Below are 25,845 nucleotides of genomic sequence, written 5' to 3'. Positions count from 1 at the left end.
TCGGTCCTAGCGCTCTGAAAAATTTGTTTAACCCACCCCCGTCGATAGAACCTCATCCGCTGTCAGAGGTACCCGTCGGATGATAGTATTTTCAACTGCCCCCGGGGCGCCGTTCGGAAATTGAGGAGGGAGTGACACCGTAATATCTCGGCAACCGCCCGTCCGATTCTCACTATTCACACGGCGTATGTATCAGCAGGTCTAACTGTTAACGCATCGGGTACACTCTTGATCGACCGGATTTTGGTTATCCGGAAATTAAATCGTTTAGCCCTATGTTCTGATTGCAGTCATCCACCGTAAAATGTACCAATCTGATCTTTCGCTAAATACGCTCAAACCTGTGCACCAGCGCAGCTGTAAAATATAAACTTATGAAGACTAAAAAGTATAAAATAAAAATTATATAAAAAAAACTTTTTAAAAATCACTCTTATATTAAATGCAAGTAGAAAATAGAAAATATGTAAAATAAAATTTTTAAAACACCACTCTTAAATTAAATGCACTAAAATGTAAAAAATAATTTCAGGACGGTATCTCAGAATGGATTTGACAAGCTGTGATGGTGATATGTCAGATTATGTGAAAGTCATAGCTTCAAATGAAAAATCTGATGGTTTTGCCAATTTTTTCTTTTGCGTGATGAATGGCCTAAAGAGTGGGGTGCAAACACGCATAAGAAAAAACTGGCGAAAACATCAAATTTTTCATTTGAAGCTATGATTTTCACATAATCTTATATATCACCATCAAAACTTGTTGTCAAACCCATTTTGTGATACAGTCCTAAAATTATTTTTATTTTTTTACCTTTTAGTGCGTTTAATTTAAGAGTGGTTTTAAACATTTTTTATTTATTTATGTGATTGTTTTTCTTCATAGAATAATGAACTATTACCAGAAAGTAGGCACCGGAATGTACCGATCACTAGCGGAAAACCCCGATTCGTTAGTATCATTTTGTAGAATTAAATATCTAATTTAACTTTCATTATATCAATTTTCACCATTCAAAAAAAAAAATGTTTTTACACAAGAGGTAATCAATTTTGGACACCTAATAATCCTATTCCGAGACGCCGCCCTCCCAGAGGGCCTAGCTGCGGAAGCGTGCCTTAGGCACGCCCTGCAACTAGTTAATAAATACTAAAACATATGAAGGATTTTTATAATCATTATTACTTTGAAATCAATAAAACCAACTTTAAATTTTCTGTTTATTCATATATGTGTGTTAATAAGAGAAGAAGAAAGGGAGAAAGTGAGAGAGAAAGAGAGAATAAAATTATAAAATGTAAATTTTGATTTGTTAAAGGAAATATAATTTTCACTTTTAATTTAATGTCTACAATAGTATGGTTAGTTGACCTCATATGCGGTTTGTGGTTTTATAATTATATATACCTAATTGCCTATATGAAAAAAACCTGCGGTTTTCACATGCGTACTTGACGTGAGTTTCAGTTCGTTTGATCTTCAGTTTTGGGAGTTCTAGATGCTGTTTGAAGTTCTGCTTGCTGGTTTTTTTTTGTAGCCTAACACTAAGCGAGTGAGACAGACAATGAGATGGAAAACGAGTGAGAAGGAGATAGCAGATGAAATTGTGCACACTTACAGGGTAAAGAACAAAACAGTTATGCACCAATTTTAAATTTTGATTTTCAATAACTTCAGAACTAAGAATTCTGTCATAGCCGAATAAATTGCAGTTTTTAGCAAATTTTAAGGGATTTCTAAAAAATACTTTGATTGATTTCCTTACAGTTTTCTATATGTTGGCAAAAAACCGCAAAGTTGGGTGGCTTAAGGTGGTGAAAAAGGGCATTAGGGTAGTTTTACAAAATTAAATGTAGATAACAATTTTCTTTTTGTGTGGAACTGTTAGTGTGCAAAACTTCACTACGATCGGGGTAAAACTGTACATAAAAGATAAACGGACATACAAACATTATCTGTCTTTCTCTCTCTCTCTCTCTCTCTCTCTCCCTATATATATATATATATATATATATATATATATGTAATTGTATATATATACATGTAATTATAATTTACTTATATTATGTTTTTTTTACTATTATATTTTTTAACTAAAACTGTAACAATATTTTTTACAGGATAAAAATGTGCTCTGAAGTCAATGCAAAAGATTTTATTACAGCTCATCATGAAATGGCACATTTAGAATATTTTATAAGCTATAGAAATCAACCTAAAATATTTAGAGATGGAGCAAATCCAGGTAAACATTTTTAAATTATTAAATAAAAATCAACATAATAATGTAAGAAAATATTTGGATGATTTTGATAATATTCGATTTAAAAGTATGTTTTTGATAGTAGTGCACTTCACCCTTTGAAAACTATCTTTTTAAGGTTATTTTAAAGCGTTTTGTTCTTTTTTATGTAACTGTATTAAACGCCTTTGTAGAAGTAAAAAAAGTGTTCCTTTTTCTTGGCGGTTGTGGGTAAATATAATACTGGGAGAAATATGTAGCTACATATCACTCATAAAACCCAGTTCTTTTGATTTTTTAAGCTATTAGGTTTATGTGATCCACTGGAAGTAAATAAAAACGGAATGAAAATGCATTTATTCCATTGGTAATCACCGGTGTTAAATTGGTTATAAATTAATCTTAACATTTAAATCTCAAAAAGAAAACATTGAACACTGTTTATGAAGCAGATGCACTTTTCTATTATTAGATAATCGTTATCAGTAGATAAAAGAGGATTAACTAAATTTAAAAATTTTTAAATAATTAAAAATAACTCTTAACTAAAACATTAAATATATCCTTTTGGAAAGTTCTCGTCCAAATAGTTTTTGACTATTATAAATGGTAATCTTTGATAGAGTTTTTCACTAACCGAAACGACATTGCTTCATTTCTTACCTAATAGTTTTTACTTATTTTTATTAAAACAAAGCGCAGATATTTTCATACTTTTCTTCTATACTGTTTTTAAGAATTGCTTGCTTTTCGATTTATTTATTGGTTGTTAATATACCTTTATTATTCATTAATTTTATTCGATAATAGTTTTATGTCTAACTACCAGATCCGGCAATGCTTAGTTATTGCTAGTTTGAGTGTATGTATATATTAAATAAACACAGTTTAAAGTTTGATAAAACATTAACAAAATGAACATTACAGAACTTACAAAATTTAACCTTTCCCTTTTACCCTTTCTCCCTTTTCCTTTTCCCTTTCCAGCCTTTTCTTTCACCCTTTCCCACCCCTTTTGTTTCCCCTTCACATTTTCCCCTTTACCGGTTTCATGTTTACCATTTCCCTTTCCCCTTTCTCTTTCCTTACCCCTTTACCTTTCGTTCCCATTTATCTTTACCTTATTTCCGGTTCCCCTACCTATTTCCCCCTTTCTTTTTCTCCCTTCCACTTTCCATTAACTTTTCCCCTGTTTTCTTTTTACATTGATTCCCTTTTACCTTTTTTAATTTTTCCCTTATCCGATTTTTCCCTTTTTCCCTTTTCCGATACTTCCCTTTCTCCCTTTTTTCCCGCGCGTAAATCGGCACAGTAGTTTTTTAGTCTATATCGGACACACATATCGGAAACATTGAAATGGAATCGCAAAATATTTGGTATAGCGTGTGTTACTTTTACGTTCAACAGATAGCGCCGTTTTTAAAAAAAAAAAACATATTTTTACCTGTCACAGGTGTGACATCTTAGGTATATAAAAGCATGCGCGTATTCGAATGCAACGTTGTATAAAAATTTCAAAGCAATCGGTGAAGAACTTTCGGAGATTAAGATTTTGAACAAACGAACATTTACATTTTTATTTATATAGATAGTGATGAGCGTTTAATAATTTAAATGCGCATTCAGTTTTAGATTATTAAAATTTTAATAGTTTAAGCGTTTGAAAATTTAAGCGTGCTATAGCGTTTGCAATAGCACGCGTTTGCGTGATTTTCTTTCAAAAGCCGTTTATCGTAGCTCATATTTTTGTATTTTATTTTATTTTTATTAAGTGTTTTTCAGAAAGTTAAAAAAAAATAATATAAAATTATGAAGAAAATTTTTTTGAAAATTTGTTGTTTTACATTAATCTGTTTTTTTAAACAAAAAAAATAAGGTTTTATGATAATTCAAAAATTTAATTATCACGTTTCAAACTTCATTTGTGTGTCTGTCCCTGAATTAAAAAAGTAGAATTTAAACACGTTTTCTTCGTACCTCTGTTTCTACTAGCAAAATCTTTGAATTAACTTTGTTCTATTCATACTATTCTAAGGGGGAATAGTATTTCGACGTGATAAAGGGTATTTTTAATTACTATATAGATTTTCTTATATACTATAGTTTATCAAAACACACATACTAGTTTATTAATACTTTTAAAAAATTCATTTATGACGAAAATATATGTTACATTAATATCAAATAACTGAAAAATTATTGGCCCAAAAACCATCCACATTATGTGAGGAAAGTAAAAAAAAATAATGATTCATTTTTAGGCAGTTAATAATATTCAAAAATATTTTGTGCTTTTTATAATAACATATATAAAGTTATCACGAAGTTCTCCCGGGACTTTCTTCACCTATTCTACTCGTGAAAATAATAGAAAAATTTCGTATAAACAAATGTCCTAAAATGCTTCGTTTGCGAGTTACGGTTAGTGAAAGATTTTACTCGGATTTCAGCAATCCCGGTGAAATGAAGTCGTAATGAAATTGTTAGGATGTTAAGTAAGAGACAGAATTAGTGATTTTTTGTGGTCTCTGACCAGAAAAATCGAATAAAATAGGTCCCAGAACATAAATTTGAAAATTGCCCTACCACCGTTTCGTAAGGATTTACTTTTGACCGTGTGTAGTACTCACTGCGTAAGTTATTGACGCCATCTCGAGTGAAATTTACCTCGTCGGTAAACAAAACATACTCATAGAGTTGTCGTCAATTTGTATTCCACCAGTTGCAGAACTCCAAGCAAAGCGGACCGTCTTCTGGGTGTACATGTTGATCTAGCTGTTTATGATAAGGATAAGGCTTGTTTTGTTTGAGTGTCCTCCAAACCACCGATTGCGAAACTCCTATGCGCCTACAAAGACATCGTGTATTGACGCCTGTATCGATAATATTTTCATTAATAACAGCGTAGTGCTGAACAGATCATTCGTAGCTGGTACGAATACTAGCTAGTGAAGCTGTTACCTGAAGATTGTGAAAAGTCACGCTAATTGTTTTAGAATCTGGAATCCTGCGATTCGGAACACGTATTTCATATTCTACTTTACCAACTGTACCATTATCATTACACACACCCAAAATGAATACCATATCAGCGTATTCCTCTGTTATAAATAAGTACAGCAATACGTCATTGGCAAACCGATCACGTTCAAATTAAAATTCACTGAAAACCTTCGCTAACGACAGCACAGTTCAAAATTACTGATATACTTATTTCCGTACAGAATGGTTTAAACACTAATACAGTACTGGGAATTGTTGATCAGCTGTTATTATTTTATTGCCAACCTTGAAAAAATAATTTTTTAAACAATTTATTTTACTTCTATGATTAATAAAAAAAGTTATCTAAATAATTTTTATTTTACAATTATTGCGTAATTTTCTGTTTTTACTTCCTTGTTCTAAGTAAAGGAAGTAGTGTGATGGCGAAAAATGTCTGTTTTCGGATTTCAACGGAAATATCTATTTTGACCATCCCTGAATCCATTTTGACTAGTTTCGGCTTGACGTCTGTACGTACGTATGTATGTCGCATAACTCAAAAACGATTAGCCGCAGGATGTTGAAATTTTGGATTTAGGACTATTGTAACATCTAGTTGTGGACTCTCTCTCCTTTGGATTGCAATCGACTAAACCAAAAGTGTCCAAAAATGCCCAAAATCCAAAAATCTGGATTTTGGATTTTTCTTAACTGCAGTAATAAGCCCTCATTGAGATATTTTCAACGATACATCATTTAATTATTTTCATTGGTTTCAGAGTTATAGCCAAATTAAATTTTAATTAATGAAATATTTGTATCTTGTAAGGGGAAGACATATCGATTCGAATTCGACTTTATTTCCTTAAAAGTTCCTTAATTCCTTGTACCAAGTAACAAGGAACTAAAAATGGGCTCTCAGATCATTATCTGGCACCCATAAGTATGAATCGTATAAATCTATATTTTTAAAATAAATATAACTTATCCTTGTGTTTATATTGAAGGCAATCTTTGCTAAAAATAACTTATTTAAAAAAATATATAATATCCATCTTTACTAAACCAAACAACAAAATTGCTTTCGAGTAATTCAATAGAATACTTTATCGTATAAAAAAGGGTCTTATTGTGTTACAGTAGCTAATTTTAATAAATTGTCAAACCATTTGAAAATTGTTCCACCATTTTTTTGGTGGAAAAGACAATTTTCAAATGGTTTATATTATAAAATATATTTCACAGATTATTTTTACTTCCTTGTACTTAGTACAAGGAAGCATTATAATCGCGAAAAATTTAGTTTTCAGAGTTCAACGGAAATATCCACTTTGACCATTCCTGAATCCATTTTGACTAGTTTCGGCGTGACGTCTGTACGTATATACATACGTATGTATCTCGCATAACTCAAAAACGATTAGCCGTAGAAATTTTGCACTTAGGACTGTTGTAACATCTATTTGTGCACATTCCATTTTTGACTGAAACAAAAGTGTCCAAAAAGGCCAAAAATCTAAAAAAAAATTTGGAATTTGGAGGTTTTCTTAACAGCAGTAATAAGCCCTCATTGAGAACTTTTCAACGATATAGCATGGGACTTATCTTTATTGGTTGCATAGTTACAGCCAAATAAAATTTTAATTAATGAAATATTTGGGACGTAAAACGGGGTAGGTACATCGGTTCGAATCCGACTTCATCTCCTTTTTTTTTAATTTTAGTATATTGATTTATTAATTAATTATAATATTTATTGTTAATCTCTGATTGTAAAAAAAAATACAATAAACAATTCAATAAAAAAAAAAAAAAAAAAAAAAATCAAGAAGTTAATGAAATAAAATTTGATGTACCTTTTTTTTTAAAAAAATGTGTGTATTTAATTTAATTGACGTACAATGAAGTCACGGGATGTCCACATCAGTTTTTTTGTACTAGTGTAGTAGGTATTTAATTTTAGTTTGAAATATCAGGAAAACATAACTTTTACAGTTTTTTAATCAGCCATTGTCTTCCTAGATCACCTGAACGTCCCCAATTTTCTGTGGACCTTCTACTGCCCCCCTGAAGCTTTCCAGCGCTCACAAGGGGGCGTTATCGCGTACGCCTACTTTGAGAACGAATGGCGTAGTATAAAGATTTATTTATTTAGATTTCAAATACAATGTACTACTTTTAACTCATACCCACGTAATAGTTTTAACTGTGTGATACAGATAACAGCACCTTTTTTTTTTAAAAAAAGACGTTGAAATAAGTAAATTTTATTTAATAATTAATGGAATTTGTTTTTTACAAATTTATGACACGTAAAGTTTAATTATAAATAAAATTCTACGTATTTATACTCTCTTTTATATCCGATTAAATTAACCAAAAAATTTTGGTTTCCTTTTTAAATATGTTTGCTGCTTATTATTATTAATTATTTATCAATATTTTAATAATGTAATTTTTTTTTCCAGCTCTTCACGAAGCAGTCAGTGAAGCGATATCTCTTTCTGTTCGTTCTCCAAAACATCTTCAGCACTTAGGTTTATTATATAATGCAGTTGATGATATACCACACAACATAAATTATTTATTCGGTTTAGCTCTAGAGAAATTACCGTTTTTACCGTTTAGTATGGCTCTAGACTTTTGGCGATGGGATATATTCCAAGGAACTGTTCCAAGAGATAGATACAATTGTCACTGGTGGGATCTTAGGTGAGTTTAACACCGTGTTATTTACGTTTATATTTTTTAAATTTAATTTAGAAAAATTATAATCAGCTTTATAATAAAAGTTTATGATTACGATTTAATATTATTTTCTAAAGATTTTATAAATGTATTTAAATGGTTGATTCTTCTGACGGGAAATATTTTTATAAGTACTAGTAAATAGTAAGAGTTAAAACTTGATATAGAAGTCATAGAGAAAGAGTTTTTACTATAAATAGAGTCCTCAAATAGTTCTATATACGCCCCATTAAACTACACAAAAAAAAACAGAGAAGTTCAAAGACATTCCCCATTTTTATAAAAATTTAAAGAATGTAAAGCAAAATTACAGAAAATCTGAGAAAAAGGCTCGAAGATATTATATAAAACGGATGGAGATAAAAGGATAGTAGAATCGCGAAATGAGATTAAGAGTGCCATACAAAGGATATATATAAGTCCCTTCCAGGCGTGAGCGACCATCCTGCTAAAAATCCTTTGGGAGATCGAAGATCTCCCAAAGGATAGAGATCGAAGTATTTTTATGCAAAAGATTAGTCTTCGCCTTGCGTAGATCAATTTAAATACACTGACACAAATTGCTCTTCGTTCAGACATTTTATATTCATTTGAAATGAGACTAAGGTTTCCTTAACGGAGGATCGTCGCGCATTTCTAGAATCGTGTGAATCTTTAAATTGTATTATCTAACTCTGTAAATATTTTAATTACCCTAATTTTGGTTATACTGATCGAATTAAAAGAAAACTATGCAATTTTTTTTTCTGAAAAAATTTATCAATGAATTAAAAATTTGTTTAAAAGATGATTTTAATTATTTAAAATATATTTTCTGGTAACTGAAAAAATTATCAAATGATTTTTTACTTCCTTATACGATGGAAGTATTGTAATCGCGAAAAATTTCAGTTTTCAGATTTCAACGGAAATATCCATTTTGACCTTCCCTGAATCCATTTTTACTAGTTTCGGCGTGATGTTTGTACATACGTATGCACTATATATCCCACATAACTCAAAATCGATTAGCCGTAGGATGTTGAAATTTTGGATTTAGGACTGTTGTAACATCTACTTGTGCACCTCCCCTTTTGATTGCAATCGACTGAACCAAGTATCCAAAAAAAACCCAAACTTCAATTTTTTTGGATTTTGAACTTTCGCTTAACTGCAGAAATTAGCCCTCACTGAGAGTTTTACAACGATATATCATAAGTGGTACCTATTTTCATTGGTTGCAGAGTTATAGAGAAATAAAATTTTAATTAATGAAATATTTGGATCGTACAAGGTGAAGGCACATCGGTTCCAGTCTGACTACATCTCCTTTTTTTTAAACTTTTTTTAATTTAAATATATTGATTTATTATTAACCTGTGATTGTAAATTTTAAAAAACTAAAAAAAAACAATAAATAATAATTCATTAATTTTTATATTTGTTACAATTAAAAAAAGAATATGAAAAAAAAGAAAAATATAAAGAAATATAAAAAAAAGAATATAAAAAATAATAATTTTATTTCATTAAGTGAAATAAAATTTTATGTACTTTAAAAATGTGTATATGTAATTTAATAGGCGTACAAGGAAGTCCACATCAGATACAGATACAGGTGTCCACATCAAAAGGTGTTTTAGTGTATGAAAATATATACTACTTATAATATCAATAAAAAAATTGTGTAAATGTGAACCTTATGTATCTGTTATACATAATTATAAAATTATTAACCTCTGATTAAAATTATTAAAACCTCTAATTATAAAATTATTAACCTCTGATTCCTCCTCTATGAATCATGAGACCTTGCCGTTGGTGAGGGGGCTTGAGTGCTCAGGGATACAGAGTAGCTGGACCGAAGGTGCAACCATATCGGAGAGGTATCTGTTGAGAGCCAGACTAAGGAATGATTCCTGAAAGAGGGCAGCAGCTCTTTCAGTAGTTGTTAGGGGCGTGAGTCAGGACGACTTAAACGGCCGTATCAACATCACTCAGTCTTCTGAGTACTGCGCAGCTGAAAGCAATGGAAAACTACAGCTGATTTTTTTCCAAGAAAATGTGGCTCTCTGCATTTTCACATAGCAAGAATGGAGGCGCCTTCCTTGGTAAAATATTCCGGAGGTAAAATAGTCCCCCGTTCGGATCTCCGGGTGGGGACTACTAAGGAAGGGGTCACCAGAAAATTAAAAAATAACATTCTACGAGTCGGAGCGTGGAATGTTAGAAGCTTGAAAAAGGTTGGTAGGCTAGAAAATTTAAAAAGGGAAATGGGTAGGACAAATGTGGATATAGTAGGAATTAGTGAGGTTCGGTGGGAAGAGGAAGGCGACTTTTGGTCAGGTGATTTTAGAGTAATTAACTCAGCGTCAAATAATGGGCAGGCAGGAGTAGGTTTCGTGATGAACAAGAAGATAGGGAGGAGAGTGGAGTATTTCAAAACGCATAGCGATAGAATCATTGTAATAAGGATAAAATCAAAACCTAAACCGACAACGATTGTTAACGTCTATATGCCTACAAGCGCCCATGATGATGATGAGGTACAGTGTGTATACGAAGAGATTGATGAAGCAATTAAACACGTAAAAGGAGATGAAAATTTAATAATAGTTGGAGATTGGAATGCAAGCATTGGAAAAGGCAAGGAAGGAAATATAGTGGGTGAATACGGGCTGGGCAAAAGGAATGAAAGAGGGGACCGACTTATAGAATTTTGCACGAAGTATAATTTAGTAATTGCCAACACCCAATTTAAAAATCATAATAGAAGAATATACACTTGGAAAAAGCCAGGCGATACTGGAAGGTATCAGATAGATTATATCATGGTTAAGCAAAGATTTAGAAATCAACTCGTTGACTGCAAAACTTACCCTGGAGCAGACATTGATAGCGACCATAATTTGGTGATAATGAAATGTAGATTGGGGTTTAAAAACCTGAAGAAAAGGTGTCAGATGAATTGGTGGAATTTAGAGAAGCTTGAGGAAGAGGAGGTAAAGAAGATTTTCGAGGAGGACATCGCAAGAGGTCTGAGTAAAAAAGATAAGGTAGAAAATGTAGAAGAAGAATGGGAGAATGTTAAAAAGGAAATTCTTAAATCAGCAGAAGCAAACTTAGGCGGAATAAAGAGAACCGGTAGAAAACCTTGGGTTTCAGACGATATATTGCAGCTGATGGATGAACGTAGAAAATATAAGAATGCTAGTGATGAAGAAAGTAAAAGGAACTATCGGAAATTAAGAAATGCTATAAACAGGAAGTGCAAACTGGAGAAAGAAGAATGGATTAAAGAAAAGTGTTCAGAAGTGGAAAGAGAAATGAACATTGGTAAAATAGACGGAGCATACAGGAAAGTTAAGGAAAATTTTGGGGTACATAAATTAAAATCTAATAATGTGTTAAACAAAGATGGTACACCAATATATAATACGAAAGGTAAAGTCGATAGATGGGTGGAATATATTGAAGAGTTATACGGAGGAAATGAATTAGAAAATGGTTTTATAGAGGAAGAAGAGGAAGTTGAGGAGGATGAAATGGGAGAAACAATACTGAGATCTGAATTTAAGAGAGCATTAAAAGATTTAAATGGCAGAAAGGCTCCTGGAATTGACGGAATACCTGTAGAATTACTGCGCAGTGCAGGTGAGGAAGCGATTGATAGATTATACAAACTGGTGTGTAATATTTATGAAAAAGGGGAATTTCCGTCAGACTTCAAAAAAAGTGTTATAGTCATGATACCAAAGAAAGCAGGGGCAGATAAATGTGAAGAATATAGAACAATTAGTTTAACTAGTCATGCATCAAAAATCTTAACTAGAATTTTATACAGAAGAATTGAGAGGAGAGTGGAAGAAGTGTTAGGAGAAGACCAATTTGGTTTCAGGAAAAGTATAGGGACAAGGGAAGCAATTTTAGGCCTCAGATTAATAGTAGAAGGAAGATTAAAGAAAAACAAACCAACATACTTGGCGTTTATAGACCTAGAAAAGGCTTTTGATAACGTAGACTGGAATAAAATGTTCAGCATTTTAAAAAAATTAGGGTTCAAATACAGAGATAGAAGAACAATTGCTAACATGTACAGGAACCAAACAGCAACAATAACAATTGAAGAACATAAGAAAGAAGCCCTAATAAGAAAGGGAGTCCGACAAGGATGTTCCCTATCTCCGTTACTTTTTAATCTTTACATGGAACTAGCAGTTAATGATGTTAAAGAACAATTTAGATTCGGAGTAACAGTACAAGGTGAAAAGATAAAGATGCTACGATTTGCTGATGATATAGTAATTCTAGCCGTGAGTAAAAAGGATTTAGAAGAAACAATGAACGGCATAGATGAAGTCCTACGCAAGAACTATCGCATGAAAATAAACAAGAACAAAACAAAAGTAATGAAATGTAGTAGAAATAACAAAGATGGACCGCTGAATGTGAAAATAGGAGGAGAAAAGATTATGGAGGTAGAAGAATTTTGTTATTTGGGAAGTAAAATTACTAAAGATGGACGAAGCAGGAGCGATATAAAATGCCGAATAGCACAAGCTAAACGAGCCTTCAGTAAGAAATATAATTTGTTTACATCAAAAATGAATTTAAATGTCAGGAAAAGATTTTTGAAAGTGTATGTTTGGAGTGTCGCTTTATATGGAAGTGAAACTTGGACAATCGGAGTATCTGAGAAGAAAAGATTAGAAGCTTTTGAAATGTGGTGCTATAGGAGAATGTTAAAAATCAGATGGGTGGATAAAGTGACAAATGAAGAGGTATTGCGGCAAATAGATGAAGAAAGAAGCATTTGGAAAAATATAGTTAAAAGAAGAGACAGACTTATAGGCCACATACTAAGGCATCGTGGAATAGTCGCCTTAATATTGGAAGGACAGGTAGAAGGGAAAAATTGTGTAGGCAGGCCACGTTTGGAGTATGTAAAACAAATTGTTGGGGATGTAGGATGTAGAGGGTATACTGAAATGAAACGACTAGCACTAGATAGGGAATCTTGGAGAGCTGCATCAAACCAGTCAAATGACTGAAGACAAAAAAAAAAAAAAAAAAAAAAACCTCTGATTGTAAAAAAAAATTACGATAAATAATAATTCAATAATACAATAATGTACTTTTCAGAATGATGACCTATACAATATTGCGCATTGTTGATCAGCTCTCATTTTATTGCCAACTTTGAAATAATAATTCTTCAAATATTTTTTTGTATTTCTGTATTAATAAAAAAATTATTATCTTCAGGAATTTTTATACATATTTTTTTGTTTTACAATCATTGGCTAATTTCCAGTTTTAAAAATTTTTTAACTAACAAAAATGTAGTTTTCAAATATTTCACATCACCTAAAAAGAATTTGGTTTTGTTTACATTAAATTTTTTCTAACATTTCTCTGTTTTATTCAACATACTTACAACATTTTATTCAGAATTAAATTCTCTACATGTCTTGTTTAAAGTTTTTATGTGTTTATTACTTATTTAATAAAGATATTGCACATCAGATATAAAAAACAGGGTTTTTTACCCCAATATCGGTTTCCCCCCAAATTTTTCAAAACCTACTGCAAATACGGTGTTGGAATCTATTTTATTAGAATTTTAGAGTCAAAAACCATAAGAAATAACTGATTTGGCCCCTTAATTAAGTCCTAAAAATTTCAGTACTATCTCATTTCATCGAGGTAGCTGAAATTCGAGCGAAATTTTCAGCAGCCGTAACTAGCAAACGAAGTATTTTAGGACGTTTGTTTATATGAAAATTTTTCATTATTCTCACGAGTAAAATAGGTTATGAAAGTCCCGAGAGAACTACATGATACACTGAATAAATAATTTAAAAAAATTTTTCAAAATTTCAACCCCCACCTCTTAAAAAGGAATATATGTTTTTGTTTTATTTCTCTACCACTCTTCGGTTTATATGTTTAAAAAAAATATTTTTTAAAGTTTATATTTCATATATAGAAATACCAAAAAATATCTACAGTTTTTTTAAATTATTGACCCCAGACCTAAAATGAAGAAAGATATGAAAAAAATCTTTTTTTTTAAATTAAAAAAACCAGCTAAAAATCAGAATATTTGTTTTTTTAGCGGTGAGGAATACATTATAAGAAAAATATTCATACACAGATTAAGCTTAAAAAAATTGTTTATGTTAAGTTTCTCTACATTTAACACTCCTTTTCATAAAGGCTAAATAAGAAAAACGCTTTTGAATAACCTTTTCTTATTTTACATAAAAAATTTAAGTTTAACTATGTATGAATATTTTTCCAAAAATTTATTTCTCATATCTTAAAAATAAATATTCTGTTTGTTTTCTCTTTTTTAATTTTTATTATTACAAAAGATTTTTTATATTTTTCTTCATCATTTAAATGTTTACTAAAACTAAAGTAGTTTTGTCACCTACATAATATTTCGGACTCAAAATGAGAAGGAATTTTTTTTAATTTTCCGTCTAGCGCTATAGCAGTAGAAGGGAAAGTATTGTAGTAGGTCCAAATTGGGCATATGCGGTTTTCTCAAGATCTTGACTTGACACCTAAGGAACCCAAAAACCGGATAGAAATTTTCCGGATGTTCATATGTACGTGTACGTGTTCGGGGTCTCACACCTTATATTTCCAGAACTATTGGACCGATTTTGACTCAACTTGGTGAGATTATTTCTGTATATGGGACATTAATGCCATTAAATTTCCAACTTAAAAGGTCAAGTGGGTGAGGCTGTACAGCAAGGTCACCCTCAGTATCACATGATTTTGCCTAATTAAGGTTAAGAATAATTCTTCATAGGCACATATGTTAACAATTAAAAAGTAATAATATCTGAAAAAATAAATTTTTTTAAAATCGCAACCCCATCCCAAAAAATGCTCCAACTAGTGGTTAATTAGGTATACTGCGTCAATAGTACCCCCTGTCACTACAAGGAACGCTATTGTAGCACTTACGTACAGCTGCTGTAGTCGACTGCTATGTTGTGAAATCCCAGGCTTAATAAACAGACTTAAATAAATGAGTAATATTTAAAGTGTAAAAAAGTATTTCAAGTGGCCGCTAATATCGCCACACCTGCGCGAGTGAAATACGGTATGCGAGCGCGCTTTAAATAGAATCATTGAATTAAATAAACAAAAAATATTATATTTAAATAAAACGATAAATATTTTAAATTAAGTTGTGTGTGTAAGCCGTACTTCACACGAAAGACGTGTGACCGGAAGGTCCTACAACTGTGTTGTCAGTTTTTAAACAATTTTTTTATAAATTTATTATTTTTTTTATGTTAGATATTTCTTCTTTATAAATAGATTTTTCTAAAATTTTTCGCACAGAGTAAGAAAATCCCTAAAATCAAAAAAAATTTATTCGAAATTTCAAAAATTTTGATGAATCATGCAAAAATGTTTATATTATATTTATATTATGTTTATATTATGTTTATATTATATATATATATATATATATATATATATATATAAACATTTGTTTTTAATTTTTTTGTACTACGACTACATTTCGGTAAAAATTTGAGGGATATCTATATAGGATTAATTAATTGTAATTTTGTTTGAATGTAAAATAATTATATGAATGAAAATAGCTTATTTTACCATACTTATTTGAAAGAAAATCAAAAAAAGATTATTTTCTTTGTAATTTTTGAAAAGATTATTTTCATATATATATATATATATATATATATATATATATATATATGTTTTTTATTTCATTTAGGCATACATATGTATGATAACTTTATTGAGAAACAAACACAACACACTATGAATACCATTGATTATAATAATGGAACATTAAAAGACCTAGATTTAAAAAAAAATTTAATAATGCATATTATTTATACACTTAAAAATAATTTATTCTTATTTAGTATCCTTATTATGAAAAATTATTGGCATAAAATGATTTCTATTTACTTATAATATGTTTATCAGTATACTGTTATTAATAACATTATGTTCATACGCTATAACAGTTTAATGATAATTAGATTGGAAAGTATTCTTTTTTTCTGTTATTTCCTAGTTATAATAAAAATTGCAATATGTTACCCAATATTATATATTAATGATTAATTATTTTATGTAACAAGAAATTAAATATCTTATAACCTGTCAGGAATTTATTTGTATGATTATGCGTATAGTTATCATAGATATAATTTATATAAAACAACGTTAATAATTTATAGTCTTAAACCCGGCTTTGCTCAGAGTAAAGAATCCAGGCATTCTTATTTAAATCTTTACTGGTGAAACTTATCCGAAGTTTCGTAAAATTTTATATTCGAGATGCTTAAGAGGAGGAAAAAAAGAATGGAAAAAATAGACTTATTATTTTTCGACAGATAAATAAGTTTTTATATTTAGCCCATTACCTATGGGCTAAATATAATAAAATAAAGAGCTCCGCTACAGACCTATCGTAGCCATTTTACCGCACAAATTCTGATTGGTTGGTTCTTGCTAATTTCAAGTTGGGTAATAAAACATGTTTGATAAGAAAAAAGTTGTAAATATGTCAAAAAAATTATGAACATTTGTTTTATGGTACTGTATTTTCACGAATAAATATTAAATGATCTAATATATATATATATATATATATATATATATGGACAGTAGACAGCGATTCCGCAGATTGATTAATTTTTTTTTTATAATTTATCAAGCAGACAGTAAAATAAAAGCTGGTTTTATAAATATTATTTATTAAAATAATACATAGCCAATCTCCATGATATAATGTTGCGCGTTCGTTCTTTAATCCTTAAAATTCCGGGTTTGGCAAGTCATTTTTTAACACGATACATAATTCCTTATGTTTCCAAGAAAAATTAAATTGGAGAAAAAATAATAAAATAATATCATCCCTAATATTTTAACTTCATAAGTTTCAGATTTTTCGGAAAAGATATCCAGTGACTGGCTTAAATAATAACAGATAAATTCTTAACTTTTTTTATTAATGATATTTATATTACATGAATTATTATTATTATTAATTGTAACCAAAGGGTAAAGAATGCAGGAAAAATAAATGCGAGCACTATCGCACTATCAATTTCGCAACAAAGGATTTCGCAACTTTAAAAGCATATAAAAATTTATTTAATAGCTTACCGGATTCGGTTGAGATCTTATTTCATAGCAAAAACACATCAAGTTTTGATTCACATAGTTCATTAGTACCAAATTCGGCCATCAGCGCTGTCACCAGTGTTGTTAAAAATAGATACATTTACTGGTGCAGAACGTATTCGCTGTATGTATTGGTTTCACGATTTGCAGTCAGCGACTGCAGTTCAACGTAATTTTCGTGGAAAGTACGGTAGGGAGCCTCCTAGCAGACGTACAGTTTACTCTTGGCAACAAATCTTGATCGAGACAGATTGTTCTGTTAAATATATAAAATCGTCAGGATACCCACAAGTTCCTGAAGCTGCTATGGAACAACTCAGAAAAAGCTTTGAACGTAGTCCGAAGAAATTACCTCGACGTTCGTCACATGAGATTGGCATTCCTTTAGCGCGTATTATGTAAATGATTGCTCTTGGAAGCCATACAAACTAACCGTAGTTCAACACATTACAAATAACGACAAAGTTGATCGCCTCAAGTTTTGTATGGAAATGATTGATAGAATTGCAGGCAACGATACATTTTTGGACAATGTAAAATTTTTAGTGATCAATTAGCGTTTCACATCAGAGGTGAACGCCCAAAACTGCCGAATATGGGATAGCGAAAACCCTCATGAAACTTTGCAGCACATTCGGTGATAGCCCTAAGGTCAATGTTTTTTTATGCCCTGAGTAAACAAAGACTGTATGGCCCGTTTTCTTCCAGAAGGCAACCGTTTATCTAGTCATACTTAAAAATTTTTTAATTCCTCAGTTAGGCGATGATAACCAAGATGGACGCCATTACTATCAGTAAACCAGAGCACCACTTCACTACCGCGTAGAAATCCGAGACTTTCTTAATACTAGATTCCATTTGACCCAGCTTTTTTCTTGTAGGGTTTCATTAAAGATCAGGCATATGTACCGCCTTTACCTGCTGATCTTGTTAATCTAAGACTTCGAATTAACGCCGCAGCTGCAGAAGTAGCATCCTACTTACTGGCTACAATCTGGAATGAAATAGACTTCAGGTGAGATGTTAGTCGCATTGGAGGTGTAAGCCATATCGAACCAAAGTGAATGTTGGGTGACAAACTTGACATATTTTTCTATGAAATAAGGACCTCAACCGATTCTGTAAGTTATCTAAATAAATTTTTATATGTTTTTAATTTGTGAATCCTTTTTGAATCGCTCGGTACTTTTAACAATATTTTACAGGCGAATAGAACGTATAGTAGAAGGTGTAATAGATGAAGACTATTTCGATTTACCAGAATGAGTTTGGGTACAAAAAAGAGAGATCCTTAGGCTAATCGTAAAAGACAGACTTAAAAATGAATAATGCCATATAAATGGCATTTGTAGATTTGGAGAAATAATTTTATAATGTAGAATGGAATTAAAAATAGATTTCGATTTAAATACATGAAGTTAAGAGTTATCCGTAATCTATATAAGAATGAGAAAACAATGATAAGTGTAAAAGGTAGAGGAAATAAAATTCTGATTCAGAATGGAATAAGACAAGGATAAAATTCCTTCTTGTTACTTTTCAACTTGTATATAGAACAGTTATTACAAAAATTGTAAAAAACATTTCAGGACATAGTTCTTTAAAAGGATAAAAAATAAAAGATACGATTTACTAATGATATTATTATTTTGGTAAAAAATTAAAAAAATGAGTTACAAAAATTACTAAATGGCATGAATGACTAAAATAAAAACTTATATATTTAGGACAGCTTGTCCAATTCCATCAGACTGAAAACAATAAGATGGATTTAACGAAAGCTAACTGAAATATATTATTGAATATATTAAATTCAATGTATTCTTATATTACATTGAATGTATTGAAGAATTAGATTAAAAAAAGACACTGTGTTTCTTCTTATAAATAACTACATAAATTCTGTTTCTTGCAATAAATGAAAGTATGAAATATTATAAATTGATTTCATTTTTTTTTATGTTTCAACGGTATATTATTTCTACAGGTTCATTGTCAGTTATTTATTTTAAAATCAGCTGCTCGTTTGTTACGATGCTGAATAGTAGTTCAACATTGTTCTTAAATCAGCAATACTAAAAAAGACAAAAAAAACATTAAATAAAAAATTATAATTATAAATTACTATTTTTTCGTTAAAATATATCAGAAAAATAAAAATTAACGATAAACCTGTTTTAAAAACCCTATTAACTTGTAATCGTCCTTGCAGAAACATGGACATTCTCTCTTGAACAATATTAATGGCAATTTTTTTGTGTCGGTTTTTTATGGTTAGTTAATAAATAACCTGCATGTAAATTTCTAGAATATATAAATATCTTTTTAACAATACAAAAAAAATTTCTACTAGGTTGTTTGTAAACCAAAATTTCACATTATAATGAAATTCTTTTAAACATCTTTTAAGAGCTTGTGGTTATGTAGACAAAACTTTAATAAAATTATAGAAAACATATTATAACCTACAGAATTAAAATAAAATTAATTTAAAAATTTCTATTTCTACCTAATCGTATTTGCAGGTGTTTAAACAAATACTTAAAATGAAATCCTACTCATTCTGCGCTAAGAGTTTGTAATTTATCCGAGGGGGTTAAAGAAAGGTTATTTTTACTTTCCTTATATCATAGCTCAAATTTCCTGCAAGAAGGAAAGTACGGTAATCAATAAAAAAAATTTGATGTGGACATCACATGACTTCCTTATACGCCTATTAAATTACATATTCACAGTTTTTTTAAATGAAAAGTACAAAAAATTTATTTCATTAATAACTTCTGATATTTTTTCATATTTTTTTTATTGTTAATATTGAATTATTATTTATTGTAAACATTTTTTTACAGTCAGAGGTTAATAATTATTAATAAATCAATATATTTAAATTTAAAAAAAAAGTTTAAAAAAATAAGAAGATGAAGTCTGATTCGAACCGATGTGCTTTCCCACCCCTATAAGATCCAACTGTTTCATTAATTAAAATTTTATTTGGCTGTAACTCTGGAACCAATGAAAATATGTACCTCTTATGATACATCATTGATAAGTTCTCAATGAAGAAAAAGTCCAAAATCCAATTTTTGTTCGATTTGGGCTTTTTTTGGACACTTTTGGTCCAGTCGTATTGGACCAAATATTACAGTATTGCCGGCCTCCGTGGTAGCGTCTCGGCTGTCTCGGCCATAGTAGTGGTAGCGTCTCGGCCTTTCATCCGGAGGTCCTGGGTTTGAATCCCGGTCAGGCATGAAATTTTTACACACGCTATAAATCATTCATCTCATCCTTCGAAGCAATACCGAACGGTGGACCTGGAGGTTATAAAAAACCCGGTAATTTAGAGGTGAACTCGTCATCGCAAAACAGCTGATTTCGAAGTCGATAGTTGTAAGGTTCAAATCTTAGTAAAGGCAGTTACTTTTATATGGATTTGAATACTAAATAGTGGATACTGGTGTTCGTTGGTGGTTTGGTTTCAATTAACCATACATTTCAGAAACGGTCGACCTGGGACTGTACAACAGTACACTACATTCATTCATATCATCCACACTCATCCTCTGAAGTAATACCTTACGGTGGTTCCGGAGGTTAGACAGAAAAAGAAAGAACATAGAATACTGTGATTTTCAGGATAAGTTATCGGTCAACTACTAAACTTTTGATGCTAAATAGAATTTCAAACCCTTCTTGGGGGTAACTAAAGGGTTTTAGCTCAGTATTTTAAATGGTAACACCCTTTGAGAGATAGATCATTTTAAATGTCTAATTTTAAGACAAGAAAAATGGCTCATTGAGAGCTTTTAAACGACATATCATAAATGGTACTTATTCTCATTGGTTCCAGAGTTTTAGTCTAATAAAAGTTTAATAAATGAAATATTTGGATCTTACAAGGGGAAGGCACATCGGTTCAAATCCGATTTGATTTTTTTTTTTAACTTTTCTTTAAAACTTAAATATATTTATTTATTAATAATTATTATTAACCTCCGATTGTAAAAATAAAATTACAATAATTAATAATTCAATAAAAAAAAATATCAAAAATTATTAGTAAAATAAAACTTTATGTACTTTTCATTTAAAAAAAAAGTGTATATGTAATTTAATAGGCGTATAAGGAAGTCATGAGGTGCCCACATCAGATTTTTTTCATTCTAAATACACTTAGAGAAATAAAAAAGAATTTAAATTAATTAAAACATAAATACATGAGTAAATGCAAGTAAAGTTATTCTATTTACTAATAGCACCACTGTACCTATATCTGAAAATTATTATTTAAAAAATTCAAAATTTTACATTACCAATTTAAAACATTATTCAGGTGGTAAATTGTAATTATAAATGAAGTCAACCCTTTTTTGAAACGATTCATCGCTGGTTATGAAAAATGGATCATCTGCAATAACATTAATCGAAAACGATCATGGTTCAAGAGTGATGATTCCGCATAAGCCACATCGAAAGCTGAAAATTGCATCAAAAAAAAGATCATGCTTTCAATTTTATGGAATTACAAAGGTGTTGTGTATTGTGAACGCTATTTCCGAGGAATCAAACGATCTATTCAAAGATGTTTAATATCAAAAACTAATGAAACTTGAGAAAGTAATCTAAGAAAAATGGACAGAATTGGCAAATCGCAAAGGAATCGCGTTCCCCTCACACATTTTTTTGGTAACTCGTGGAAAATTATTGGAGTTTGGTCGGGAAGTAATTTCTCATCCTTCATATAGCCCTGATCTTGCACCATCAAATTACCATTTATTTTTAAGTTGATTGGTAGAAATTTTACTAATAATGAATGATCTGAAATCGCGCCTGGTTCAGTTTTTTGCTGATAACGGCCAAAGTTCTATGAACGTGGAATCATTCAATTGTCAGAAAGATTGCAAAAGGTTTTTGGACAAAGTGGAAAACATATATCATATATATATGATATGATGAACTTATATCAATATAAGTTCATTCTTTGTATAAATAAAAGTTTTATTTCACGCTACAAAGCTGAAATTACTTTCTTGCCAACCGAATGATATATATTACTCATATAATTTGTCTAACGTAAGGAAATTTAATTAAAATAAATATTTTTTGTTTTTATTATTATGTAATAAATAAATATTTAAATAAATTCTTTATATTTAAATTATTATATAATGATATATATATTCAGAATATCTCTGTTTTATTGTTATATTATTTATTTTGACATAAATATGTACGAATTAAAATCCGGTCTGGAGCCATCTTACCTTCAATATTCTTTCACTATTTTCATTGCATAAACTACTTCCTCTGTTTGCCAATCACTTCACCAGCAGTTTTATAATACGGATGACGATCTTAACATCATTTTATCATCTATCCTTCTTTATGTTATTTATCTTTCTTTATCACTTTCACGTACAAACAACCGGACTCATATAATCTTTAACTTCTTATAAATAACAGTAGGCTACATATTTTCTCGTAAATCGCATAACGTGTTTGATACCTTAGCACATTAAATGGAAATGCTACAAATATGTTCCCTGTCATTCTTCTTATTAATTAATTACATACGTTTAATCATGTTAGAATTCAGTTCATAGCGTGTTTTACCATAAGAGGAATGAAACAGCGTAGTTCAACTCATTAGCAGGAATGCGCAATAATATATTTATTGCGTAATATTGCGCCGCTAAATATTTAATTTTTTTTTTAAACTTTAAATTAAACTGTCACAATGATGTTTACATTTTAATTTTACCAATGTAATATTGAGTTAAACAAGTACACTTCCTAATTCTCTTACAACTTCAGATCAATTTTTTAACCGATCACTCTCTCTGTGCTGTATATCATCAGAGAAAAAATTAAACTATTTATCTTTCGCGGAATTACAATTTCTTATCAAGTACGAGTAATATAAATTAGAATTGTGTTTTTAATTACTACATATTATTGAATGAAATGTTATCGGATTTTTTCAATTTTTTTTTTGAAATCATTTGCAAGAAAAGGTGTTTTTTATGTAAGGCTTACTTGTTTCTTACCTTCAGATTTAGCTTTTTATGAGTTGTAAAAACAGGTAATAAAAATATACCAGGAAAATATTGTGTAATTTAAAGATTACATCGCTTACTTTCAAAATAAAATTCCAGTTTTCAATGGTTTAGAAAATTTATTTTTACAAAATTAATGTTATACTTAAATTACATGCGCGCGCGAGCACACAGACACACACACACACGTATATATATGCTGTAAATATCCTTTAATTGTAAACAAAAAAACATGATTAAAGATGATTTTTACTTTCTTATACGAAAGGAAGTATTGTGATCGTGAAAAATTACAGTTTTCAAATTTAACGGAAATATCAATTTTGATCATCCTTGAATCCATTTTGACTAGTTTCGGCGTGACGTCTGTCCGTACGTATGTATCTCGCATAATTCAAAAGAGATTAGTCGTTGGATGTTGAAATTTTTGATTTAGGACTGTTGTAACACTTAGTGTTGCAACAGTCTTACCTACGTAGTGTTATCTTCCTTTTTGATTGCAATCGACTGAACCAAAAACTGTTCAAAAAAGCCCAAAATGAAAAACAAAAATTGAATTTTTTTTAATAAGCCTTCATTCAGTGTTTTTCAACGATACATAAGCGTGACTTACCCTTTTCATTGGTTCCAGAGTTATAGCCAATTGAAATATTTGGGTCGTAGAAGAGAAACGTACATCACCCGGTATAACAGAAACTTAATAAAACAGGCTATCTTTTAATCGCAGTGACCCTATGCGTCCTTTAAGTCTTCTACGAAAACAACAAATTTATAAAACCTTTATTTTTATGAATATACAGGGAAACTTTCACCTTGTAATAAGGTGTACTGTTCCCTTCTAATGTCTTTTATTTCATTTGGATCATCTGTGGATCGCATGAAAAAATAACTTTGCATTTTCTTTTATTTTCTTCTAGATTTTTCCATTCTTTGACTAACTTCGTTTCTCTTTTTTGGAAAAATTTTTTTCTCCTTTATTACTCTTGTTTTTTCCTGAAAACTTTCGAAATTTTTTATTATATTACTGAAAGTATTTCGGTCCAAAATTTTTTCTTCTTTAATATTTAATCACTTTAGATCTTTTTCTATTTCTTGACATCAGATATTTTTAATTTTTAATTTAGAATGATAAATAAAGATTTTCCTTTTTTTAATTTGATGCCCATTCATTTTAAATTTCCATAAAAGCTTAATCGTTTTTTTCATATAAAGTCCATTATTTTTTTAATTTCTTGTAAATTTCTTCATTTAATGTTAAGATATTTTGATTATGGTTACATTTAAATCCTAAAAAACTTTCTTAAAATTTTTCTTTTTTTAATTTTCTTTTCAGTTTTAATTCTTTGACTGTTATCGTCGTTTCTGCACCATATAAGAATGTTTATTTTATGTATACATATGTATTTTTTATTGGTTGATAGGCTAGTTCTGTTTATTTTCCTTCTTTTTTCAGTTGGATCTTTCCAGGGTTATTATACTGTATTATTTCTTCGAGATATTTAAATTTGACAGTTACATTTTTATTTGTATATACATATATATTTAAATCTAGTCGATAGATTGAATTTTCTTTCTTTTTCCTGTTTTGCCTCCGGTAATTACCGTTCAGATAATACTTCAGAGGATGAATGAGGATGATATGTATGAGTGTAAATGAAGTGTAGTCTTGTACCGTCTCATTTCGACCATTCCTGATGTGTGGTTCATTGAAACCCAACCACCAAAGAACACCGGTATCCACGAATTAGTATTAAAATTCGTGTAAAAATAACTGACTTTACTAGGACTTGAACGTTGGAACTCTCGACTTCCAAATCAGTTGATTTGGCTCTGATAGACTAGTTCAGTCTATCAGAGCCAAATCAATCTAATGATAATTTATTTAATAATTATGTATAACAGATACATAAAGTTCACATTTATAAAATTTTTTTATTGATATTATAAGTAGTATATATTTTCATACACTAAAACATCTGATGTGGACACCACATGACTTCCTTGTACGCCTATTAAATTACATATACACATTTTTAAAGTACGTAAAATTTTATTTCACTAATAACGTCTTATTTTTTTCATATTCTTTTTTTAATTGTAACAAATATAAAAACTATTGTCTTATTTATTGTAATTTTTTTTTTGTTTACAATCTCAGGTTAATAATAATTAATAGTAAATCAATATATTTAAATTAAAAAGAAATGTAAAAAAAAGAAATAAAGTCGAATTCAAACCGATATGCCCCTTCCCCTTGTAAGATCAAAATATTTCATCAATTAAAAGTTTATTTGACTATAACTCTGGAACCAATGAACCACTTACCATATATCGTTTCTGGAACCAATGAAAATAAGTACCATTTATGATATGTCGTTAAAAAGCTCTCAATGAGGGCTTATTATTTAGTAATTTATTTTTTATAAAAGGCTTTTTTTTAGACATTTTTGGTCTAGTCGATTGCAATCAAAAGGGGAGGTGTACAACTAGATGTTACAGCAGTCCTAAATCCAAAATTTCAACATTCTACGGCTAATCATTTTGGAGTAATGCGAGATACATACGTAAATACATACGCGCATACGTACGAACGTACAGACGTCAGACGTACAGACGCCCTGAAACGAATAAAAATGGATTCAG

At 30.0% G+C, this 25,845-nt stretch overlaps 1 protein-coding gene across 3 annotated transcripts in view; it reads left to right on the top strand.

Moving 5' to 3' along the window:
- LOC142329822 (angiotensin-converting enzyme-like) overlaps positions 1-25,845 on the top strand; it is a 507,200-nt gene that overhangs the window by 86,032 nt on the left and 395,323 nt on the right. For all 3 annotated transcript variants that reach the window (XM_075374676.1, XM_075374677.1, XM_075374675.1), the window contains 2 exons: positions 2,121-2,245; positions 7,696-7,939. In XM_075374676.1, coding sequence (XP_075230791.1) covers positions 2,121-2,245; positions 7,696-7,939 — 369 coding nt within the window. The remainder of the gene's footprint in view (positions 1-2,120; positions 2,246-7,695; positions 7,940-25,845) is intronic.

The sequence above is a fragment of the Lycorma delicatula genome, chromosome 9, assembly GCF_047948215.1.
Source record: "Lycorma delicatula isolate Av1 chromosome 9, ASM4794821v1, whole genome shotgun sequence".
NCBI lineage: Eukaryota > Metazoa > Arthropoda > Insecta > Hemiptera > Fulgoridae > Lycorma > Lycorma delicatula.
The sequence above is the reverse complement of the archived record's forward strand: the minus strand, read 5'-3'. Positions and strand labels throughout refer to the sequence as shown.